This window comes from Toxotes jaculatrix, chromosome 21, assembly GCF_017976425.1.
Source record: "Toxotes jaculatrix isolate fToxJac2 chromosome 21, fToxJac2.pri, whole genome shotgun sequence".
In the NCBI taxonomy this organism is placed as follows: Eukaryota; Metazoa; Chordata; class Actinopteri; family Toxotidae; genus Toxotes; species Toxotes jaculatrix.
Window position 1 is genome coordinate 4,350,558 of NC_054414.1, and position 25,767 is coordinate 4,376,324.

The 25,767-nt window shown below is 41.8% G+C and overlaps 2 protein-coding genes across 2 annotated transcripts; one reads left to right on the forward strand and one right to left on the reverse strand.

The window, feature by feature from the left end:
* The first annotated feature begins 1,051 nt into the window (after positions 1-1,051).
* On the forward strand, positions 1,052-5,105 carry LOC121201542 (sulfotransferase 2B1-like). The gene is made up of 6 exons (XM_041067422.1): positions 1,052-1,534; positions 2,276-2,487; positions 3,427-3,553; positions 3,711-3,805; positions 3,924-4,104; positions 4,554-5,105. The coding sequence occupies exons 1-6, from the start codon at positions 1,396-1,398 to the stop codon at positions 4,661-4,663; spliced, it is 864 nt and encodes a 287-aa protein (XP_040923356.1). The 5' UTR covers positions 1,052-1,395; the 3' UTR covers positions 4,664-5,105.
* A 386-nt stretch (positions 5,106-5,491) lies between these two features.
* On the reverse strand, positions 5,492-24,551 carry si:ch211-176g6.2 (ras-associating and dilute domain-containing protein). The gene is made up of 18 exons (XM_041067300.1): positions 24,361-24,551; positions 23,128-23,330; positions 22,151-22,325; positions 20,336-20,568; positions 18,889-19,340; positions 16,607-16,903; positions 16,050-16,466; positions 15,179-15,216; positions 14,864-15,093; positions 14,439-14,551; positions 10,203-10,470; positions 9,260-9,432; positions 8,397-8,541; positions 8,079-8,263; positions 7,551-7,872; positions 7,239-7,468; positions 6,685-6,824; positions 5,492-6,564 (listed from the first exon to the last, which is right to left on the reverse strand). The coding sequence occupies exons 1-18, from the start codon at positions 24,486-24,488 to the stop codon at positions 6,471-6,473; spliced, it is 3,843 nt and encodes a 1,280-aa protein (XP_040923234.1). The 5' UTR covers positions 24,489-24,551; the 3' UTR covers positions 5,492-6,470.
* Between the last annotated feature and the right edge of the window lie 1,216 nt (positions 24,552-25,767).

Consider the following 25,767-nt stretch of genomic DNA (forward strand, 5'->3'; position numbering starts at 1 on the left):
ATAAACTTAGTTCCAAGTTCTTTCAGCCAGATGTCGATGTAGTTTCACAGAGATGAACAAAGTGCAGTACCAGGAACATGAATAAATAAAGTGTAATGACTGAATAACTTCAGGAAAAGTTGTCAAAATGTACTCAAGTATCAAAAGTACACATAGTCATTATGCTAAGAACCCCGTTTTCCCTGTTATCTTTGTACATTATGCTATAGCATATGTCAACTATACAGTACTTTAGTAAATTGACTTTTCACCACTGAATAATGATGATTACTCAAGAATGAGACCTGCTGCTGCATGTTGGTGATCTGATAGTTTAGATAGAGACACAATTTATAGAAAACTAAATTGTGATTTTGGAGTTTGGAGGTTGGAATTTAATAAAAATCGGAAGTAGGGATATATTCAGGGATGGAGAAGTTAACCTTCAAATCTCCATTCTGTTCTTTTTTGTTGTTGCTGTATACGTATAAGTGTGCAATTTATAAGTGGTGCTCCATTCCATAGGGATTATTGCAAAATAACAACCCATAATGACAGCTAAATCAAAAGGATGAAATAGGGAAAAAAAGTGCATTAGTCACAAGAGTAACTACACATTTCAGGAAACCTCTAGTTTTCGTTGTTTAGGTATGACTTGGATGCAGGAGATTGTTCCCATCCTCCGTCCTCTGTTGGTTTTTCTTACTTTCAAAATGATTTTCTCTCTCCCTGAGAAGGATGATGAAAACCCCCTTCCTTGACCAGAAATGGACATCTGGAAGGAGCACGGGACTGGGAAATTCTGTCTCATGTCGGCCAGCGGCTTACAATACCAGCGGAAACATCCATCTCCACTCTAAGACCAGACCTGGTGCTATGGTCCCACATTCTGCACACTGTCTACTAAACAGAATTGACAGTGCCACGGTAGGATGCCACGGACAAGGCCAATGAGATGAAGGGGCTGTGGTATACTGAGCTGTTTGTTCCTTATTCTTAGTTTGTTCCTTATTCTAGTTTTATTGTACCTATTGTATTTTTCTTTGCCTTTAACTTCTGTGATCTTCCGAGCTGGTGCAACGAAATCTCGTTCATTATACAAACTTGGAACGTAAAGTGATGATGAGGAACTGCACACACATAGTGTACACACACTCTTTGGAATCATTCCAGCAGAGCTGCAGGAGCATCAGCATACGTGAACAGAGAGCGTTCACCACACCCAAAAGATTTTTGCCTTTTGTGTGTTTCTGTGTATGTGTGTGTGTGTGTGTGTGTGTGTGGTAGATCAAAGGCTGCGGTGCCACACTTCAGTAGACAGCTGCCACCGTCTAAGTTACTCCAGCTGCTGATATTTGGCTCATTTTTTGCTTTCAGTGAACGGTGAACGTGCCACAGTTCGAGGCGCTTCCAGCTATGACCGAGGCTGAGTTATACACGCTGTACAAAGGTGTCTATCTGCCTTCACGTCTGCACCCTCCAGAGAGCCTGAGATACTACGAGGAGTTCACTTTTCGCCCAGATGATATTGTCATTGCAACGTACCCCAAGTCAGGTGAGCTGTCACTGTCACTGAGATTTTTTTCTGGGTTGTAAACCTGCCATGACTATACCAGTGATGTCAAATGTAATGTGCTGTGTCACCAGAAATGTACATATTACATTTCGGGCTTTAAAATAATGCAAGCTTTAAAATGACGACAAGATTAGTTATCAGCAGCTCCCAAATTCCTAGTAATGTTATACCCTCCCTCATCATTTACTACCTCACTAACACTAACCCAGCTCTCTAATGAGGATAAAAACTGTTTTTTTATTTTCATAAAGGTACCATTTCAAGAGTTCTGAAACTGTAACATTTGTTTTCAAAATTCCTAATACTGTGTTCATGTTTTTTTTGGCAGTTTATTGGCTATGGACATCTGTGCATTTTAAAAAAAGAAATGTCAAGAGATACAAAAGGGAAAGCTATCAGGACAACAGGAAGGCGTAGTTAACTGATGCTTACTGTCTTGTTTTGTTAGTTCCTAAACTACAACTGGGACATACATGTAGTTTCTGAATAACTACTCTATGTCCAGTTGTGTGCAAAAGTTTGGCCATCGCATATTTTTTTGCCCCAACAACAAACAGACATTAAAAACAGTTTTAAAAGTTTTTTAAAAATTACAAGAAACAAAAAGAAAGAAACTGTAGCATGTGCAAAACTTATCAAACATTGTGCAGTACTTTATTACATTTACTATTTACTTTTTAACAACAGATCAACAGATTTCAATAAACCTTTTTTATTTAGGCACGACCTGGATGCAGGAGATTGTCCCTCTGATTGTGAATGGAGGAGATCCGGCCTCCGTTGAGACTCTTCCTAACTGGAACCGTGTTCCCTGGCTGGAGCTGTTACAGACCTCCAAACTTAACCTTGAAAAGAGGCCGTCTCCACGCATGTTTTCTACACACTTCCCCTACAATATGATGCCTCCAGGCTTCTTTGAAGTAAAGCCGAAGGTACAGTTTGTGTTAAGGAATTCACAGTGGCAGCAAATAAGCTCCAGTTCCTGTGATGCCATTGAATTCGACAGACACAGAGAAGGTTTGAGTTTAGAAGACTGAACGTGCAAGGTGTTTTTACTGCAGCTGGCGTCATCAGAATTTACTTTGATCTGTTGGTGTTAAAACATCTCAGAACAGCTACAGTCAAACAAAAGAGAAGCTTTTTAAGGTAATAGAAATATGAAAAAAGAAAAAGCAATAAAGGCTGATAAAGATTAACAAAGATTGATAAAGATTAGTGATGGTGTGTTAGTGTACTATGATCAAAGTTCAATTTAGGCTGTGTAACTATCAGATACTACTATGAGCTATTAGGAGAGAATGAAGTCAACAATGCACAAACTGTTGGCACAGTTATGGACCTGGACATAAATAAATATCAGGATAAATCAATAATAACACAAACAAACATGGGTGACTATACGGAACATTGAAATGTAAACGTGTAAATGTGTGTACTTGTATGCCAATGCCAGTTCAGTGTAGAGTGTGGAGCAGGCCTAGTGCTGTAGAGAAGAAACACTTCCTGTGTCTTGCAGTTCTGGTCCTAATGGACCCCAATGTTTTTCCAGAAGGTCAAAGAGGAGTGTCCATGGTGGCTGCGACAAGTCCACCACGTTTCTGGGTCCTGGAGGTGTACAAGTCCTGACACACTGGCAAGTTGCAGCCAATCAACCATTGTCCTTAGCCATGGCAGCAGGGAACCACACAGTAATGGAGGATCAGTAATTAAAAGCACCAATGGGTCAGGGCCTTTAAAAGTAATGGTTCAAGAACAGGGAGGTCGGTTTGGTTTGCAGGGGAGGAGAGGACAGGTCAGTCATCAATCAAGACTGAAAAAGGAGGAGTGTTGACAGCTCCTTAAATGAATAATGTGGCATTTCATCCCTGCAGGTCATCTATGTCATGAGGAACCCCAAAGATGTGTTTACATCTTCCTTCCATTATTATGGGATGGCCTCCTACCTGGTGAACCCAGGCCCACAGATCGAGTTCCTCCACAAGTTCCTTGATGGAAAAGGTCGGGCTCATTGTCACACCTATGCAAAGAACAATATTTATTCATAATACATTACACAATACAGTAAGTGACAGAAACCATCCACTGATTCTAGTTCATTATAAAAAGTTAGTTTACTCATGATGGTCACTTACTTGTGATTTTCTTTCCCTCCTAGTTATATTTGGCTCATGGTTTGATCATGTGAAGTGCTGGCTGAGCGCTGAAGACAGAGGGCACATCATGTACATCTCCTATGAGGAAATGATCATGGTGAGACCTACGAAAATTACTCTTCCCAAACAGTTCTGACCTGACAGGAATTACACAGCTGTATTCTGTGAGAATCACTGGCTGAAGATGAGCTGAGCTGTGTTTCTCTCTGGTGCAGGACCTGAAGGACTCTGTGACCAGAATCTCTCAGTTCTTGGAGAAACCTCTGGACACTGAGGTGATAGAGAAGATAGCAGACAGATGTTTGTTCAAGAACATGAAGCAGAACAACATGTCAAACTACTCGACTGTTCCTCGTGAATTCATGGACCAGACAAAGTCTGAATTTCTCAGAAAAGGTGTGTTCCAGCTGCCCAGTTAGCTCAGTTGGTAGAGCCCGAGACTTAATCTCTCGGGGTTGTGGGTTTGAGCCCCACTCCGGACAGCACCACCTCCCATGGGCTCACCGCCTGTGGGAGGTGCCATAGGACTTTGGTGCATTGTGGACTGGGTGGGAGTTGCCCCCATGACCTGGGCCTGGACCCAGATAAGCAGCAGATGATGATGATGATGATGATGATGATGATGATGATGATGATGATGATGAGGTGTGTTTCAATAAGCTGGATGCAGCCAATAGAGCCAACCAGACTATCTTAATGAATAAAATCAGTGGGGAATGACTGCTGTATATACAGCAGCAAATTACTTGCTTTATTTCTAGATAGAAAAACAGAATAGTTCATTCAAAATAAGGACACATCTCATTATTCTAATCTGATTCCTCTTGTGGTGTGTTGTGTTTCAGGAATCGCTGGAGACTGGAAGAACCAGCTAACAGTGGCAGAAGCAGAGTACTTTGATGCAGTTTACAAAGACAAAATGAAAGATGTCAAATATAAATTTGTGTGGGACTAAAATAGACTTGATGAAACACCTGGAAACAGAATATATAGTTGATTGACATATATAACGTACATGTATTTCCTGTCTGTCTTTGCTTTGAGGGGGAAGGAATGAGGGTTATTGTTTTAGCCAGAGTGGCACTTCCAATTGAATCTTCTACCTCAAGACTAATCTTCTACTAGTGTCCATGTGTAACCCAACAGCGTCTCTGTCTCCATGCTACACATTAACTTAGCCGAGCTTGTTCATCCAAACAAACCTGAACAGACCTTTAGGATTCTTTTTTTTAATGTAGTGATTATGTAAACACTGAAACAACATTTAAACACAAATAGAATATGTATCAAGTACATAATATAAACTGCTTTTTTAATCAATGGCCTTGTTATACTTAGAAAAGACGAGGCACATACTCCAGCTTCAGTGGTTTTTCCCTGTTAAAGTGAGCTATTGTTTTGCCCCACTAACCCAGTGGTTCTCAAATTTATGTGAAAGCCATGCCGTATGTTTGCTGCTTGGCCAAAAAAAAAAAAAATAAAAATAAAAAAAAAAATAAAAAAAAAAAAAATATATATATATATATATATATATATATATATATATATATATATATATATATATATATATATATATATATATATATATATATATATATATATATATATATATATATATATAATAAAATAAACCTTGAACCTGTGTGACTTTTTGCCACAGTGGTTTGCAGTCAGTGGTTTAACATTTGTAACATTATTAAATTTGAGTTAAATTGCAAATACAGTGCAACAGCTACAGTTCCTCTATACAGTGGCATTAAAACAGTAAAATCTAAATATTAATATTAACATTAATAAGCTTACAGTACAAATAAGAAGGAGAAACCATCAGGCCAATGAAGACACACTAAAAATGTGACAGTATGTTTTTATGTTTCATTTAACATTTAACAGTTAGTCTAACACTTATCAACAACATGTAACAAACATCACATGTCCACTCATTTTGTCCAGATGATGAATAAAAAACAAAACAAAGTCAGAAATGGCAGTGACATTAGGCCTTAGTTAGTGCTTGTTACTGTTTAAACAGACAAATGACAAACAGGTAGCGCAGCATGTCATTTTATAATGTGAGACGTCCATGTAGGCAGCTCGAACGTTAAAGGCTTTGAACACTGAAAACACATTTTAGCAGGGATGTCTGAAATCTGAAGCCGACCCCGACTCAACCATACCAGACACACTCGTCTCAGGCTGAAATCAAAATGCCTGCATCACTACATCAGCAATTACTATTACGCTATTACAATGTAAACTACAGGCAGGTGACACATGAAAGGAGAAAATGAATGATGAATAAATATGTGGAGAAACACCATGAATCCAAACAGGATGAGGACCCACTCACTTAATGAGTGTTATAATAAGTGATGTCAATCATTTGTTAAGGTCTTCATACTCACCAGATGTTGGTATTACACAGCACTCTCCACCACTGAGGTCACAGACTGGGAGGATCTATAATGAGTAGCACTGTGGCTGTTCTGGAGGCTTGTTGTGGAACAACATTTTAACATGCTTTACGTGGCGTGTCCTTTAATTTGTCACCTGCCTGTATATGGCTGTAAAATGACACTGAGCAGCTAAAACCTGGTGCTCAGTCCAACCAGGACAAAGCTCATTTCATAGTGCATTTCTGGCTTCTCAAAAACCACGTCCTAAAATCAAGGTCCATACTTATGATAAAAAGCTTGTATGTTCAACAAGCTCTCATGGTCAGCTTTAAGTGCGCTTGTGATTAAAAAACAAAAAAAATGCAGTCAGCATTCTGCCTGTACAGCCTTGGCCATCCAGTCACATCTGGTCACCAGTAACCTCAGTCTGTCGCCTGATGACTGGATCAGCTCCTTTCCACTGACAGAGACAAAGCGGAGACAGAGAAATGGACAAAATGTAAAAAAATAACAACAAATCATATTCAAATTAAATTTTAAATCATATGCTTCTTCAGATCTGGACTTAAATCGTCCTCACCTCTGGTAGTCCAGTCCAAGCAGACTGACTCCATTAACAGCCAGGATCCTGTCTCCTGGCACCAGCTTCTCACACCGGGCTGCAGGAGAGTCTGGGACCACTGCACGGATGAAGATGCCTTTCACCTTCAAGCAAGTGTCCTGGAAGACCAGGTCAAAATGTCACTTCCCCAGCAGTTTTAATTGCCTTTGAGCTAAATGCTAACAACGGTAATCATGTTTACCATGTTCACCATATTAGTTAAGGGTGTTAGCATCATGTCTGATGATGGTTATTTGGTTCTTTCACCAGTTCAGGTGACAAGTCATAGATGAGATATGAGCCCTTTACCATAAAATCTGCAAAAACTAAAATCGTTATAGCTTCACTGGACACGTGGACACATGAATAATGTCATGTTGGCCACAGTGTGACCAACATGACACATTCACAGCCGTGAATCTGATTGTTCTTCCATCCTTGTAGATTCAAATATTTCTCTCCGCCATAGAGGGCAAGGCTGAAAACTGGTCTTTCCCTGCCTGTCTGACTCTGAATTTATCTTGTTCACTCACCCTCGTGTCAACCAGAGCAAGGCCGAGCCCTCGTTCGCCTCGCTCCAGCTCCAAGCTAAAAACCTCATCGTTATTGTCATCGTAATGGTCATCCTCCTCCTCCTCCTCCTCATCTTCCTCCTCCTGCTCCTCCTCTTCCTCTTTCAGTTCCACAATCCTGTTCATGCTGGGACAGTCTGATTTCAAACGGTCTGCTTTCAGTGCAGCCAGACATTCAAACACTAATCCACCTACGACAGAAAAAAAAAGAGGACAGGCGTTCAGTTCATTATCAAGCACAGGAAAACCTTTAATGGTTATGTCTTTCTATACCTTCATCATGGACAGCCACACCGGAGGACCAGGGAGCTGTCTCACCGTCAGCCTTCATCCATTTATCCTGGCCTGCCTTCACCAAATCAGCAGGATCCATGATGTGGGGGGTGTTGGGCGGGGTGAGGAGACAGGTGGGGTCCAGAGCTGACCTCCTCACCTCACTGTTCTTTGCCTCATTGATCTGCAGCTCCAGATGTTTTAGCTTCTGAGACAAAAGCAAGGCGCCACAGGAACTGAACTCATCCAGGTAGTGGGTGGTGAGAGGAGAGGGTGGTGATGGGGGTGATGGAGGTAAGGCAGAAGATGTAAGGAGGCCACTCTGGGTGATTAGAACAAGAAGGATAAATTGAAACTGTCTGAAATGGTATGCTAAGTGGTATGGTATCTGATGAAGCCCCTTGGATAGAAATGTCTTCCCAGACAAATACAGGTCCAGTTGCCTTCGATTCAATTTGAGAGAGAGAAAATTGCTCAGTTAAACATCATGTTAAACTCTAAAGGCATAAATGACATTTTTTTTTGTACCTGGTGCTCTCCAGTAGCTGTACCCTCAGTGGACTGTGGCTCAGAGAGTGAGTGGATAAATGCTTTGAGCTCATCCAGCTGTTCCCTTAGGGCTGAATCTGTTACTGCTCTCCTCAGTTGGAACTGGTAACCCCTGTCAGGCAGCACCAGCGGATGGTGGGTGTCAAAACTCTCCAGGATATCAGCTGAAGAAGGAAGGGAATATATTGCATTAAGATAAAATTTCCAAGAAATGAAAGATTAAAAACTGTATATTAGAATCTCTGAGATAATCATAATGATTGGTGTTGTAAAGTGAGGCACCAGACAATCTCTCACCGGTGTTATGAGCTGCTGCTTTGTCCTGCACTGATGGAGTCCATGTGTGTTTGCAGGAAGACCCTGGGCTGTACAGACTCAGCAGGTGGTTCAGCTGGGCTGGACTCAGGGCAGGGTAGTCAGCCCGCAAGGATGTCCAAGATTTCTGCATACACACATACACACACACACACACACACACACACACACACACACACACACACACATACACACACACACACACACACACACACACACACACACACACACACACACACACACACACACACATTATTTTATACTAATTTTTTAAATCCCAAATATCTCATTTAAGTCAGAACAGTTCTGATTTTTCAGCGTACCACACATGAACAGTGTGGTTTCTTCTTTAGCATCCGTATCCCCACTGTTGGCCTGAAGAGGGAGTAGTTGTTCTACTTAAATTATTTACAAGGTTTAAAGGGAGGATTTATCTCTTTCATCACCCAAGGTTATAGTTTCAGAATGTGATTTTTTTTTAGTTCAGTTCAGTGGTTTAGTTTAACACTGTATCATAAATCAGTGTACACTGTATTGTAGTCTGAAACATCTGCAACAGATACACAAATACTTCTTTTGTTGTCATGATACTTTTGCCCCTGAGACTGTCAGAAAGTTGCTGATTTAACTCTGAGTAAAAGTCAAGGTTGTAGGTTGCAGTAAGTGTATATCAAAATAAAAGTCTGTTTGTGATGAACTGCAAATGACACGGCAGACAAACGTGATGGATTTAGAAAATCCAGCAGAAAAAAATCACACTCAGTGTTACACCCCTGTTATGTCTCTTGTGATTAGTTGTAGTTGGGTAAATCTAACTCTGTGTGTGTGTGTGTGTGTGTGTTTACCTGCAATAAATTCTTTCTAGGTGTGGCCAGCAGATTGATAGCTGAAGAGAGTGTGTGTGTGTGCTCCAGGGCCGGTTCTCCCTGTCCAGCTGCATGGGCCCAGTCCAGGAGCAAGTCAAGGTTGGCCCGCATTCTCACGCCTCTGGACCACTGGTAGAAGCCTGGCTCTGAGCCTTTGTACACATCAGGAGAAAATCATCTTTCAAATGAATTTCTTGTTCATTTACTTGGGTTTCTCATCATTAACGTCTACAGCAAAATGTTTTTCTTTGTCTTTGGAAATGAATGTTATAAAATTAAATTAATTAAATTATTGTGATATATACGTAAAGAAGACCGAGCGTTTGCAGCCATGCTAGCTGCTGGGCGAGGTTGTTCTTGTGCACAGCAGTGTCCTGAGCTCAGTCCTTGCAACAGTATTTCTTGCATGTTGATGTTTAGCTGTTTTAACTGGCAGCAAACACAAGTATTTGTTAACAAATACAAAGTATGGTATAAACAGAAAATTTGGCTTGATGACGGCGTTAGGTGAAAGGGCAGGGGATCAAAGTTTTTACGAATCATGCACTCAGACAACATCTGTGTTCAGTTTCAGATAATACCTTCAATAGTTGTTTAGTTATTTCATATTTTTAGTGGACACATGGATATGGGCATGAACAGTGAAGTGACTCTAGTGATGTAGGAAAATGTCCCTTTTTACTTCTTTTGACTTCATTGTTATGTCTTTTGTCCTAGTCAGGATCCTGTAGGAAAGATGACTATGGCTGCAGTGATCTGATTGGTCAGTGGTTTGGCTGTTGATGCATTTTGGCATCAGGCTCCTGATACACTGTCAAAGTAATGCACCTTATATAATGTAGGTTTGGATTTTACATACAGTACATATAATATTACACAGTACATATGAATGCACTGGATGTAGGCTCTCGTGCACTGGTACCTCTCTCCATGAGTGAGTTGACGAGCGATGCGTTGATGAAGTAGAAGAGGTAGCCAATGAGCTGAGAGGAAATCTCTGGATGGAGCTGGCAGTCTGAGAGCAGTATCCAGGTCTCATTCAGGACTTCCAAGACCTGCTGGATCTCACCAGGGACCTGCAGTCCACCACTACCCAGGACCCGAGCACTCTCACCAGTCACCTGCTGCTGGTCAGGACTCTCCCTGAACGGGTTGCAGTCCAGAAGTCCAGGTAGGATGGGGTACAGGACCTGACGAGACAGAACTGCTGTCATGAAGGGGACTGTGCAGCTCAGAGTGACTCACTCATCCATGTGGAACTGCAGATTGTTGACAATTCCTGTGGGTCAATCTGAGGTTGGAAAAGTTAACGCTGTGCGGTGGATGTTCTAATCACTGGAATAAACTAAAACATGTAACCCTCTAACCCAGATTTCAGACCACCCATTCTGCCTCTACCCCTCTCTGTTTCTCACACTGCAACATAAGCTGATATAAGATTAGTTTGACTCGACCAGCAATCTTAGATATAAAGGGAGATAGTTTGTAACATTTCCCCTCTTTCAGCCAAAGGTCCCCGCTGCTCCTCAGAGCGAGCCCAGACAACGATGGCTTTGTTCGGGTTAATTGTGCACAGACATCCCCTTTCCTCTCCAATCTCGCGCTTACACCCACCAAGCTTCCGAGGCCCTCGCCAGCCGTAGATCCACATTCCTAAAAAGCTGAATATGGCTCATGTGGGCTTGGCATGGCTCTGCAACAGGACTGCTGAGTGAAGGGTTCTGGAGGAATCCACCCCGAGCAGATCGGCTTACATTTACTGTAAGGCCCCGCGGCCAGGGCAGGCTGAACACGAACAGTACAACATAACAGACACGGCTGCCGTCGCGTATGAGACAATGGAAATGGGTGAACATTAAGCCAGATAATCTTGCAGTGTTTCTGGTTGGAAAATTTTGCTCAGCAGAACCAAGTCAGAGAGGATTCATTCATTCAATAATGCTGGATTCTGGGATCACCACATGCATCCATGGCACGAATTCTCCCACAGTCGAAAACATAAAGTGTGTATTCTGCGTTGTCTGCTCATTTGTGCATTCATTGTGACAGACAAATAAACGCACAGTCTGACCGCAAGCCCGTTTAAGTGAGTCTGTATTCATCACGACATGTCTTCAGCTGGAATAGCTGCTCACCAGTGGCGCCTTTTGTTTTCTATTCCACAGCAATTACAGTGACATCGGCCGGACGAGCATGAAATAGCCCAAGATAAACAGAGATTTAAGAAAATGTTACCACTTCAGTTTTGATTTAGATCTGAATTTGTACTGAATATGGCAGCGTTAGTGTCATTGTCTGTCTTGTAAGTTGGACAAAAAAAACTTCTGCTCCATCTATTTAATTCTTCTCCTGTTTATACCTGAGAACATTAATATGCCCCCTGCAAAGACTGAATCCTGGGTCAGACTGGCTATACTACATTAATAAATCACTGTGTCATCTCTTTGCACTCGTGAAGTGAAAGGATAAATGCTATTAGGCCTTGGCCAGGTTACTCCCTGGCTTGACACTGGTGACTTTACCACATTCCTCTCAAATTCTGGTCTGTCAGTCCAGGAGAGATGTGAATCGGAGCCTGCTGTGAAGTGACAGCCATGATGGATGACACAACATGTCTGGATTAACTGGTGAGACCAAGAAAAACTGAAGCTATGTCCGCAAAAAGCCTCCTACATCTGAAAATGTTGCTTAGAAGTTAAAACATGAATCCAGCGTTTTTGTAAAGATCTCAGTCTATACTGAAAAACAACTAAACACAGTAAACATATTGTACAAAATTAAGACCATACTTTGACTTTTTTTTTTTTTTAAATTGCTTTAGTTTATAAAATATATTGTGTAAAGAAATGTGTAATTTTACAAAAACCAGAATATATAATTTGTAACAACCAAACTGCAGTGATCTGTTTCCTGTCATTTAAAATCCACAATCACCAAAGATTTTAGTCATCAGGTCAAAATCTTCATTTTGTCCAATATTTTTTCATGTTCATAAATTACTGTCAAAACCTGCGCTGTATAATACTGGATAAATCAGAAGTATAATCCCTCTTTCCTTCTTTTCCAGGCCTTCGAGACCTTAACAAACTCATGATCATCTGTACGCCACAATATTTCAGGGTTTTGTTGAGTCATTTCATGGAAAACTCAGCCTCTCAGGCACAGAGCTCATGCAGTCTGTCTGTTTTCATCCTAAATATTTCAATCCTCTGCCATTTTAATCAAGTGATTCCACAGTTAACATTTAACATTTCCATTGTACTGACCCTGGTTCCCAGCCCATGTCTCCCTGAACTGCTGGCAGGGGAGTAAATCTGTGAACTCCTAAGTTGCCAGGAGAGGGGAATTCAGACTATAATGTAAAGTGTCAACTGAACATCAAATATAAATTAGGTCCTGCAAGGTAAAACTTCATGGACATACCATATTATTTTTCTGGATTATTTATGGATTTACTGACAAACCACATCTGGAAGTCATTTGCGTGGCCAGGCAGACTTGTTGAGAAAAATGTATGCTGTCTGAGAGCAGGTAGTTAGATAACCACATCCTCCTGCACTGACCAAAAAATGTGCTGTCTCAGATTTGCTGGACACCAACTATTAAGGAATTCCTATAGTTTCCTCTTTACAGATACAGTGTCATATCACTGCCTTCCTTCCTGCATGGGGAAAGGCACAGAGTCCATCTGAATTCCAAATGGCAGGACATATGAGACACTGGGTTGGCTGCTGCCGTCAGACCAGCGTTGCGCTAATGGTTTCTCTGATGTGGCTCTGGTCTTGACATGGCTTCCTTTTTGCTCTGGCCCTGTGCTCATCAGTTGGGTATTGCTGGTTTGGAGCTTCCTGGTCATAAGACGAGCTTCACATCCACCTATAGGCTGTCAGCTTTGTTTTGTAGTTCAGTTCAGCTACTGACTGAGAACAAAGACGTACGAAAACGTGTAAGATTACGCGTCATTGTACGAAGTTAAATAGATCGCTCTCCTTATTATTATTTTTTTTGGTCAGTGTTTTAACCCAAACCCACACAGCTCCACTGGAAATTTATCTGAAACTTTCCTAGCACAATTCCATATAATGGGTGTGGTGCTTCAGTGGAACTGCACCCAACTGGATACTGTGGTTACAATGGAATACCATATTCCCTTTTTCCAAGTGATACTCTGCGAGAAAATGACATGAATTTGTATAATCAAATTCAGCTTGTAAAGCTAAGCTGTTTACCTCTACAGATAGACAGCCTGTACGAAGAAGAAATGTTTAGATATCCCATGAAGTCAGTAAACCTAACTCTAAGCAACCATAAGGAATTCACTGTACTACTGCACAAAGTCATAAGGTCTGATATTTTCAAACAATTTCCTATTTACATGTCCAGCAGATGCAGAGCTACATCAGCTGTCATCTGGAGTCTCTTGCCAGCTGACGAAGTGCAATATGTGGACGCACATCTGGCCCCTCCTGCTGAAACACTCAGTGGAGCTGGAGAGTCAGGTAATAATTCTCTGTGGGTTTATTACGAGGAGCAGTCATTACTGTTTGGGAACCATCTCCTCCCTCCCTCTGTCTTTCAGTATCTTACACAGACAACACGTTCCTGTGTGTGACAGTTTTATAAAGTAAAACGTCTTATTTTTCTATTTTTACAGCAAACATCTCGTGACAGCTGATCAACTCGAATATTCGAGGCTGCAATGCAGAGCTTCCTTAGCAACACTCGATTCCTTCATCCTCCCCCAAAACACACACACACACACACAAAGGCCCTTGGTGTCCTGTCTCCCTCCCCTGTCATAATGCCCCCAGTGTGGTGTGGCAGTGTGGCCGGTCCGTCTAGTAGAAAGCTGTCAGAGCAGCTAACTGGGCTCTTTATTCTCAGCCCGTCTCTAATTATTTTCTTTTCTTAAACTACACATCACAACCAGTGAAAGGGCCAGATGGAGCCTGGTTACATGTTTCTCCCTTGGCCAGAAAATGTCAGCTAAGGTAGATATTTACCTTCCCATGGAAGAAAGTGTTATACAAATAGATGCACATCATTTCCTCGAAAACAAAGGTCCAGTGTAATAAACTCCTCTAATTAAATAACACACAGACACACACCTATTTAGATGCTGTGTATCTTCCACCTGAGTGCTTGGTCATCCTCTCACCTTGGTGATGTAGTACACACACTGCTGGAAGGCGAGCATGGTGACCTCCTCCAGGACGGCCATTGTTTCTTCACTGGCTGAACGGACACAGGACAGACGAAGTTCCAGCAGGGCTGAGAGGCATATGCACACAGATAATAATAAAAATATCAAATGTATCTTAAAGTTGTACAAGATATGTAACTTGCACGTTTTGGCAGGAAGATAGAAAAGTAAATGTTGGTTGGACTAGAAGAAGAAGATGGAGAAAAAAAATGTTACTGGTGAGCTGGAAAAATGTTTGTATTTTAGATCTGAACTTTCAGTCCACTACTTTCTGAGCACCCTTTCATAGCTGCAACCAACCCTCCAAACAGAAATAACTTTCAGCAGGATGCTTGTCACATGATCACTGTTTCTCATACAAAGCTCAGCAGGTGACTAACCTAAGCTCTCCACCTCCTTGCTCTCATCCTCTTCCCTCTGTTCCTCCTCCTCCTCCTCTCCCTGCTCCTTTCTGGTTCTCCACTCCAGAATAAGAGGCAGCTGGTTCTGGATGAACTGCAGCAGCTCCAGGCTGTTGGACATCCACACCACCAGGGGGCGGAGTCCTGAGATCACCTCATACAGGCTGAGAGGCTGGAGGTCCTCTGCGTTTGAGCTCTCACCACTGACACTGCAGGACAGAATAAAAGATGTGCAGTGTTGTCTATGAACTTTAAAATAAGTGATTGTCGGAAAAAAAAGTGAGGTGCACCTACACTTCAGGTTGAACTGTAGCCAGATCTTTAGTGTGCTCCTGTAAGACAAAGCAAACCAAGGCTTTGTAAATCAATACAGAAAATAATGAAAACAGTATGCATTTATAAGAAGAAGGAAAGCAATAAAAAAAGCAGGAAGTTTAAAAAAAAGTTTAAAAGTAACTATAACTCAAGAAGGAAAGAGTTAAATATTAAAAAAAAAAAAACTACTGTGAATTAAAATGTTCGAGTGAGTTTTCAGTAAGATTTTCAGCAATAGACTCCGTATTCTGAAACCCTGAGGCAGTTTGAGCCACATCTTCAGCATCTTTAATGGAAAACAATGGAGCACTTTATAGTCTAGACTTTCAAACAGCCAGTAAAAACCAAAGTCCTCAGGCTGCTCCAGGCTCAAAGACAGCTAAAAAGGTCTTAAAGCCAGAGCCTTAAAAATAATCACGGAGTCTTCAAATAAAGTTTAAAATTACATAACGTGGCTGGAGCGACTTGGCAAAATTAAACTGTAGGCTTCACTGACTTCTGTCTTGTGTATTTATGCTGTCATCTTTAAGTACCAATCAGGTACAGTGCAGATATCAGACAACACAGCGTTGTTACGGTGAATGCTTTAAAAGTTGCCTACATCCAGCAGACACTGAGCGACATCAGCATCTTCAGCATAAAAATGAACCACCTGATGAATGTGACGAGGTAAAAGACACTGAAATGCTCCATAAATCTGAGGTGAACTGAGGAACCAGGTGATGATTCTTTGTGTCACTATGAGTGACCCACTAACTGAGTCATTTTATCCACTGTTAATGTAAAAATACGTGATGAGAGCAACTTTAAAGATTCTGATGAGATCTCTCTTTCTTTCAGCACAACTCACCCACGCGACACACTGAACTCCGCTCGCAACAAGCAGCAGGAGCCTGCGCAGGTCTGAGGTATGAAGACATGTGGACGAATACTGAATACACATGCACAGCAAAAAAGCTGCAGTCAGCGGCGGCCCATCGTTGATTCTGGTGCTTCCCATAGCAACTATCTCCTTTACAATGCGAGCCTCGTCCTCTGTCTCATAGCTCAGAGTCAGGCTGTGGCCTTCAGGTGATTTTAAAAATGGAGGGCCTCTGCTCGGGGGCTGTTTGCTGCTCAGGCTCTGGGCGTCAGTGCAGGCTGAGATGCAGGTGCTGCAGAGGATTATTTCTGTAGTGTGGCTTGCTTCTTTGGGGGCAGAGGTGATGTGACCCAGCATCCAGGGGACAGCAGACAGGCTGGGCACAGGGGCAGCACTGTTTACTTCCTTCATTTCCAAGAAACAAGAAACAGGAAGCATGATTTAGATGTACGATGTCACATTCAGAACACAAATTTTAGCCTCTTTGGGACACAAATAAATCTGTTGGATATTTGACATAGCAAATATGGAGGTCAGTGTCTTACCTTGTGCATCAAAGCTAAGGGATCCTTGAAAACAAACAGGTAGTGTTGTCCTAGTCCGATAACATCACCAGGGCTGAGCTGCACTTCTTTTCTCAGCTCTTCGCCGTTCCTCATGACCACAGCATCCTGACAAGGGCAGAGCATGGTGGGACCGTCAACACTGCGGCGATGAAAACAGCAGTGTCTCTGAAGGATGTCAGAGGCAAAAAGGAGGATTTCGGGCTTTGTCCCGTCTTCGTGATCGCTTTGCCGTCCAATTACAATTTTTGGCCCCACAAGTAGGTAGATGACAAAGTCCTGAGAGGAGAGAAAAGTGACATGTTATCATTCAAACTGAATAAAACAGAGTGGACATTATCCATTTATAAAGACTTTTGTCACCTTCTCCTTTGGCTTTTTTTTTTTTTTTGATGAATTCCTGGAGATGGTGCTCTTTCCTTTGTATGACCGTGCTTGTTATCTACTCATATATGCTTATGCATATACAAGTACACTTACTCAACTACTGTACTTAAACCTACATAAAGTAATATTTTGGCCACCTGGAGGCAGTGCAGCAGCAAACACAGCATTCACATATTATTTTCATATTGAACATGGTAATTTTTTGTTGTATTGTAGTATACAGTATTTATCAGAGTTACTTTGTTGAAAAGAGCTGCCTGTCACTGCTGAAAATAACCAAGACAGCAGAGCTGAAAGACACTGAAATGCTCAGAAGCTAAAGGGAAACTCGGGTGGTAGCTCTCTCTGGCGTTCTCACGATGAGCGACTTCCTTTACAGGGTCAGTGCTATAGATTTTGCTACCCTACTGTATGTAAAATAACCTCAACCGATATGCCTTAACCAGCCAAACTATTACTAGCTAAACTATAACTAATTCTAAACTATAACTAATTCTTGGTGGAGGACTTTTACTTGTAATGGAGTATTTTTATATTTTAGTCTCACTGCTTACTCACTTAAAGGATTTCAGTACTTTATTCACTGGAAATTAATCACAGCTGCTGATGTGTAACTTACTGTGCACCTGTGACCTTTTGGTCTTTGAGCACAAAGGCAATTCTGGTCGATAGGAACAAGAAATGTAAAAACCTTAAGTGAGACTGAATCGATGTTTTGTTACATCAGCCACTGACAAATAGGACAAAATTAGAAATTTAATATGGTACTGACATTTATTACTTCCACAACCAGCCACACAACAACAGTCCCTCTCAGCGAAAGCTTAACAGTCTGATCATGTGGAGGTATTAGAATTATAGTCTAGATCCAAGCCTGATTAGACAAACAATGTTTTATTAATCACAGTGAGGGGCAAACACAATGTGCAGGGATTATTATGTTTGGCATTGCCCTTGTGACGCCTGTCTTTTCCAATTGGACAGATTTAACCAACTGAATTGCTTCACAAATAAACTCCCTAAACTTTGTTCAGAGCAGTGTTTCTCGTGGTAGACGAGTCAAAATCACAGCAGTGTGTGAGAATAAGCCTCTGTGTGTGCGTGCGTGTCCCCAGTGGTAATCAGTCAGGAAGCGGTGCCTGTGTTGTCTTTTTCTGTTTCCTGATCAGTGTTTTGACACAGTTTTTTTCAGCATATAGTTTGTGACCTTTTGAATGATGATCCTTCCCAAAGTTTTTCTCTGTACACTGAGAAAACGTGAGTATAATAGTGATATTCTCTCCCAATCAGTTTGAATTTAATATTTGAATGTAATATAATTTTGTAAAGAAGGCGACATTTGCTTGTCTTCTGACAGCTAACAATACTAATGGTGGCACATTAACCATCAAAATTCACAGATTTTTTTTAAACAATGGCTCCTTGATTTTAGACAGATGTAGACAAATGCAGACCTCTCATTTCTAGCTGATGACTGTCAATTTTAGTGGCTTAATGTGTCTGGGTTGAACCTGTAACCCTTCAAAATGAATAGAGTCAGTTTATGATGTGCTCCCTGGAAGTTATGCCCAGTTATTACTGGTAGTAAGGTAGTTGGCTAAACATGCTAAGGATTGCAGCTTGTGTTAAAGCTTTTAATCTGTTCCTTACACTTTTGCTGTTGTGTTTTTGGTTTTGGAGAGGCCCTCCAAATTTTTTTTAAAATCAGAGTGTCAGTCTTACTACAGCTCCATGCACACCACTTCAATATGTGGAGAAAGCCAAGGCTTGACAGGCCTGATGTGCCTTGTTATGTTTGCTGAGCTATGACAAGTCAGGGTTTTGGGGGAAGGGTTTAGCAGACGGTCAGTTGTGGGGTGTGTGTCTGAATGAGATACCTGTGCGGGACTGCAGCCCTGCAGCAGCAACAGGTATGGACAGTCGTGAGGAGGGTGAATGGAGTACTGTGTGGTGTTGTCGTCGCTGCTCTCCGTCTCCTCCCTCTCCGACTCCTCTCCTTCCCGCTCGCCTCTGGGCCTCGATGGACAGAGGGTCTCTGTTTTGGCCTGCGACCCCTCGGAGGGAATTGCGAGGCTGTGAATGTGATTCTGTTCCGGGCTTATTTTGGGACACTCGCAGCTCTGCACTGAGGTTTGATTCAGGCTCTCGCTTCGATCCTTGACACACTTGTCATGATTTGTGTCCTGCTTTGTCTCTATGTCAGAATCCAAGAGATCCATCTCACTTTTGCTCCTCCACAGTTTGTGGCTTCGACCCATAGTCCTGTCTATGAGGGTGGAGGTCACTCTGGAGCGGCTCTTCTGCAGCTTGCGAGCCTGGGCATTGATACCTAACAGGGAGATGAATAAACAAATAAGAGGGTTGGGAATGCTGTTTTAAAACCGTGTGCTAATTGAGCTGCTATATAAATACATTAAGCACAGGGGTAATGGAATGTGGTGATAGGGCAACACCCGTTTTTTTTCCCTGAAGTAAGGTGAGGAGTGTGTGTGAGAGTGTGTTTGGTCATTTGTACATCATGTGTTTATGCCAGAGTCAACACAGAGAAGCCCCATACAGGAAACAGACCTCAGTGGAAAGAAAGACAGGGCTCATGGAAATAAAATTAAAAAAAAATCACCCACCCAGCAGGCACTGATAGTAGCCTATCACAAGCTGCGTCATTCATAAAAGCAAAGCACAAAACAGGACACACTCTTACACCATGACCACAGCTGTGTCAACCACAGCCAGGGCTTCCAGTAGAAATGACAGTAGAGATTACAGAAAGTGGTCCACCCTGAACATTTTCAGGGACCGTGTAGTGTTTGTGTCTATGGAAAGTTCAGGGTATTTTTCTGTTGCATCATGCTTTATAAATGTCAGCGAACACGATATTTTGCCATGTGAAGCTTTTATAGCATTTTGTTTAAACAGTAAAGTGTTAAATGTTGGGTGTGTTACTGGAACAAGTTTAATTAAATCACAGGATGTCTGTCATGTTCATTAAATTTAAACTTTCTTAGACCATTGTAATGGCAGTAAGAATAAAATATAAGCCCAAATTTGTGACAGAAATTGAAAAGAACGAACAAAAAGAAATTGTAGACCTATTAAAATATAGTTTGGTCTGTGTGGCTTGGATGATTTTCCCTGGAAAAAAAGCATGCCAACAAACCACATTTTTACTGTGAGAACTCTAAAACTGGATTTAATATTGACAATGCTTTATTTAATGGTAAAAACTCTTTTTCTAAGGCAAGCAGACACCCTGAATCAGGATGTGGTATGCTGTGAAATGATCAGTCCCCAAAGCGCCCTGAGGTTTAAAGTCAGGCACTGTACCAGCAGTGACGGTGTCTTTGTCTTTGGATGTCTTCTCATCTACCGAGCTTCTCCTCTGGATTTCGAACCGTCTTGCCAGGCCTTCTCTGGGTTTCCATAGTGACTGCAGGAGGAGGGGCTTCTCATTGTCGCCGACGACTCTGAACCCTTCCGTCCTCCACTGATGCTGACCAATGGAGCCAATGGTATCACAGAGAACATAGGACTCTGCCTCCTCCTTGCTCAGGCCATACCTGTATGACAAAGTCAGGATAAATGTAATCATCAAAATGCTAAAGAAATGGTAGATAAAATTAATTTAGCACTTGAAAAGCATTAGTTTATTAATGCTTTTCAAGTTTAGTTTACTAGAAACTTCTGGTTTCTTGAACTGTAAATCACCATTGTTAACTGTCTGCTTCACTTAAAACCCCTACATGTTGGATTTAAAAATTACAGACTCCTATTTTGTTATTATCAGAAAAGACAGCAACACATGCTACTCATCCATACACCCAAAGCTTCTGACCCAAGGAGACTGAGCTGAATCATTTAAAGGCAACATGGACTGCAGCAGTTTCTCCAAACTGAAAAACATATCATAATTTTCTAATATTGTTTTCACTGAAATATGTCCAGGTGCCCTCAAATCCTCGTCCTTCTAACCAATCAGAGAAGGCCAAAATCAGGTGTGGGAGCTCACAGCTGTCAATCAATACACGAACAAGCTCCTGGTCAACTGCTCCTGTCTCAGCAGGGCTTCAGAATAATATAAGCTGCTGGACATTGCTGTGTCACTGTGCCTGACTCACAGGCTATCAAGCTCCAGATTCCTGCATTAGCTGAGATAATGAACATGACGAGGATCTAGGTGACGGTCTGGGCAGAGCACAACAGAGCAGGGAGAGGGAGGGTTCGAAGGAGCAGAGTGGTTTACCTTCAAGTCTCATGCTATAGCTAGCTGGATTTCCATAACTTGAGGATTGTAGCTTTAAAGTTGTGGCCCATAAGAACCAAAACAATGAGCTCAAAGATGCTAAAAGGCTTCACAGAGCTGAGGGCTGAAATGCACAGTCACATAAGAATATGTGGGTTTGTCACTGCGTGCAACTCCTTTCACATTACATACATAGTAATTTTATACATTATCAATCTAAATGTATTGATTAGAGCAGCTTTAATGTAAAACCATTTAATATGCAACTGTTTCTTCATATTAATCAAAGTAAAATTTTATCAAAATTTGCAAACCCATTACTAACAGTATGATTTAATGATATAGCTATAGTGTAAAATTTGACTGAGGGAAAAGAAGAAACGATTTGCTCCTTCCTCTACAAGCTGAATACCACTTGTATTAATCATTCCATTATGTTTTTGGCTGAAACATAAGCAAAGTCTGACAGACATTCACGCTCCAGAGAGGCCGCCTCAGAGCCGTGGCCGACACTGGCTGACTTTCACACAAATCTGTGGTTTGCTCTAGACCTTTTCAGAACTACTAAATGAACTATCTGGCACACACACACACACTGCGTGCACTGTACTGCAATTACAACAGGAGACTGTGCCAAGTCTACCTTGTTCATTTGAAATATACTAATCACAACAACATGAATATGCTAACCTATCTTCAATCACCAAACCTTTGTGGATCAAAGACCATTCTGATTGCTTTTATATATAAACAATGAAGCACAAAGGTATCCTGCAGCAGAGGAAGCATGTGGATAGACATATAACTCACCCTGAGTAGACACAAAAGAACACACATACAAAGAAGAAACATATGGCAGGCAGACTCACACACACGTGCACAGACACACATGGTCTTACCGTTCGAGGGCCTCTTTGACTAGTTCTTTTGCACTGGAGAGTGTGGTGGCCAGGACGCTTTTATAGTGAGCTCCTTCACAGATTTCATTTCCAAAGATCTTCAAGATTCCTGGAGCAGTTATCTGATTGGACAGCTCAGACGGGTCATCCGCAATTAAAGCATCCGCGGAGATCACTGCACGACATGACGTGAAAACAAAGGAAAGAAGTTTTAATGCTGGGATTTAGTTGTGGTTCATGAGCATCATGACAGAAAGTTGCCGTAAATCCAGCTGCAAAGACACTAAGTCCTCACAGTTCACTGTTGGTGTGTTTACCAGCAGGAGCAGTGTCATTCAAAACCACAAACCACCACAATCTAACAACTTCAGTATGTATAGTGACATTTGTATGCATACTCTGTATAATTGTATACTTGTATGCATACTTTAGCCCACATATGGTCAATGTGCGAAATTGATTACATACTTGAAAACTGTTGTGGAACTGACATAAAAAAAACTGCTTTCAGTGGAAAGTAGCTAAAGCCTGCTTGAATGTCACAATATGCTGTAATTAGCATATTCATGACATCATCACGTTGTATTTGCATTAGTGATGGGAATTAATTCAATCAAATTTGGGCACAGTAATAAAAAGAAGCACTCAAGTTTCTCCCTCTTTCGTACAAAGGAAGTGTTTGTAAATGTAACATCACTGACTTGCATTCTGTTGGAAGTCAGCCAGTTTATCTGTTTGCTTCCCTCCCATTATCTGTGCTCACAGCCATTTCCAAGCTGCTGCTCTGCACTGCTAAGATCCTGATGTTGTCTGACAAAATCTTCATAAACAAGTTAAACACAACGGCTGTGGAAACCTTGAGACTATGAAAAGTCCGACCTTGTGCTTGCAGGGTGAGACTGACGACTGTCATGCAGAATAACCCCGAAATGTCAGTGCAAATACGCAAGGAGAAAAGTAAAGTCAGTGTGACGTACTGCTGCCTTTCCTGGCTTGGATGGACAGTGTTGACCTGAGACCTGCCGTCAGAGCCATGGAGCCTGAGTTGGAGGTGGGCCCACGAAGGAAGACACCTGAAAGGCGGTTGGTATGGCGACGAATGCGGCTCTTGCTGGGCTGTCTGATGGCCACGCCCTCGGCTGATCTGCCGGTGGATGAACTGCCAGTGGATGAAGCTGATCTGATCAAAGAAGGAGAGTTCTTGATCAAGACCTTGTCCTGAGGAAGTGATCAGCTGATCTATACCTTTACCTGTGATGCTAGCATAAAGAGGAAGTGAGAGAGGCCATCAAATTAAGATGGAGGAAGATAAGAAATAGATGCAGAATGATGTAAAAGAATTAAGAACTACAATTGATGTAACTCCAAAGAATAAAGTGATGAATAAGAGAAAGTATAAAGGTGACAAGGAGAAAACATTTAGTAGAAGGCAAAAGAAGCATGAGCAGCACTTTTACCAGCAAATAAAGATCAGTCTCATAAATCCCACAGCTCAATCGCCGGACTACAATGAAGTGTATACATACATGTCCGTCCCCAACACAGTCTCGTCCAGTCTCCTTCACCTTGCCTCCCTCAGCTTCCCTCAGTACATTAATGAAATAATGAAGTCTTGTTTATTCCGACCAAGCTTGTAAGCTTCTTATCACTATGGTTCAAAGGTTCTCTGCAGTTACGCCACCACTAGGATATAAAAGATTTTAAACCTCTGATTAAGGATATTAGTGAAACTGTGGTACCTTTATGATAGGATGGTGATGATTATGATGGAGTGATGGCACATGAGCAGATTGTCAGTGCTTTGGTAGTTTTAATGCATCGTCGTGCGTTTAGAGGTTCATGAGAACTTAATGGTTGATTGGTATTTTAGTAGCTGTTGGGTTGGTTGTTGAGAAAAATTGGTAATTATATTAAAATATATGATTTCAGAGGTATTTTTTGAGTTTAGTGCGATTTTTCTTTTACCTTTCCTGTTCATTACATCAAATAATTAACCAGTTAAAACAATTAATTGTCTGGGAATCCCAGAGAAGTAGTAGGCTGACTGGTATTTCTCAATTAATTTTTAAGAGCATAAGAAGAGAATAACACATTCTCTACAAAAGGTGACAAATTCCTCTTTTTCTAGTCAAAATACTCATCACACCTCTCTCAGAATTCATTTGTACACAATGTCAATCTGTGTTTGTTTTCCAGTTGTTCATACTCACTGCTGAGAGCCATCACTTGTTTTCCTCCCTAGCTTGACAAACCGTCTCTTTGGAGAAGCTGCAGGTAAAGTCGGTGGTCTTGGTGGAAGAGAACGCAGCTCCTCAGCAGAAGATTTCATCCGATTCATTCCTGTCTGATCCTCCTGGGTGTCTCTGTTCAAGTTCAAACTGTTGCCGAGCTCTTCAAGTCGAGGTAGAGCGCTCCTATCATGTCCCGTCAGCCTGTGATGCACGCAAACCGCTTTGCTTCATTCCTGGGATGTTTCATCCAGGACAGGCGGCAGAAAACCATTCAGCTGCTGCTTCATTTTACGCACTCCGGAACAGACGCTGCAGATGTTTCCAGCCCTCACCCAGCTGTTGGAGCTGCTGTAACCGGGCTGTTCAGTCCAACTACGACGGCTCGAGTTACAGCTCACACTGTTTCTGGCGCACTGGCCGATCAGAGGGGATAAATAGAGTGGAATGACAAGAGTCCAGAAAGAGGAATCTGATTACGGTCTATATCACATAATATGCGATCATTTCCGCGTCCCGCAGGAGCAGGCAGTTTGTTTCAAATTCATAACGAACCCGCTCTCTCCAGATGTGCGCCCACAGCGCAACTGCTTGGAGATGCCAAGTGCAGACACACACACACACACACACCCGCCCACCCACATTATAACTTTCAAAATAAAACCCTCATCGAGGAGCACGGTTCAGTTTTTTTAAGCCAATTACTCAGTTATTCGACAGTGCTCTGGTTGAGGATGACTCTTGGATAAAATCTGTAGATAGTCAACTCAAATGCACATCAGCCCTTGGCAGAGAAACGGCCATCCTGTGCGCCATGAACCGAATGAACCAAAGGACCGAGCACTGCTGCGTTCATGACTCCACCTTCTGGCTGCGCACAGATCACAAGCGAGATAACAAGACCAATTCAAGACCCTTCAAGAGCCATGCAAGGGATGGCATTACTTGACCTCAGGGTGTATAAATATCAATAGGCTTTTTTTTTAATAGCTGTATTTTTCCAGCCAAATTCAGAGAACAAGTTTTACATGCAAAATGTATAAGAAACTCTAAATAGTAACCACCCTACAGTTAATTAATCACATCTTGCAGGATTTGGCAGGTCTTATATTAATCCTGAAGAGGGAGTAACCAACTGTCAGTTCTGAAACTTTAGGCCATTTTAGGACTTAAAGAGTATGGTCACTGATTCGACAGAGGCAGCGATATTCTGACTTTTTGTCCATAGTACGGGCCAAGGTACAAAACTGCATTTCCCTTAATGTTACCAGTAGCTTCATTAAAATCTTTCATTCATTAGATGCCTCATTAGTCTCTCAAACTCCATGCCCTTAGTTTGTAATGCAGGCTTTCTGTTATAATACTGTAGGCTAAACAGAGGGGGTGATG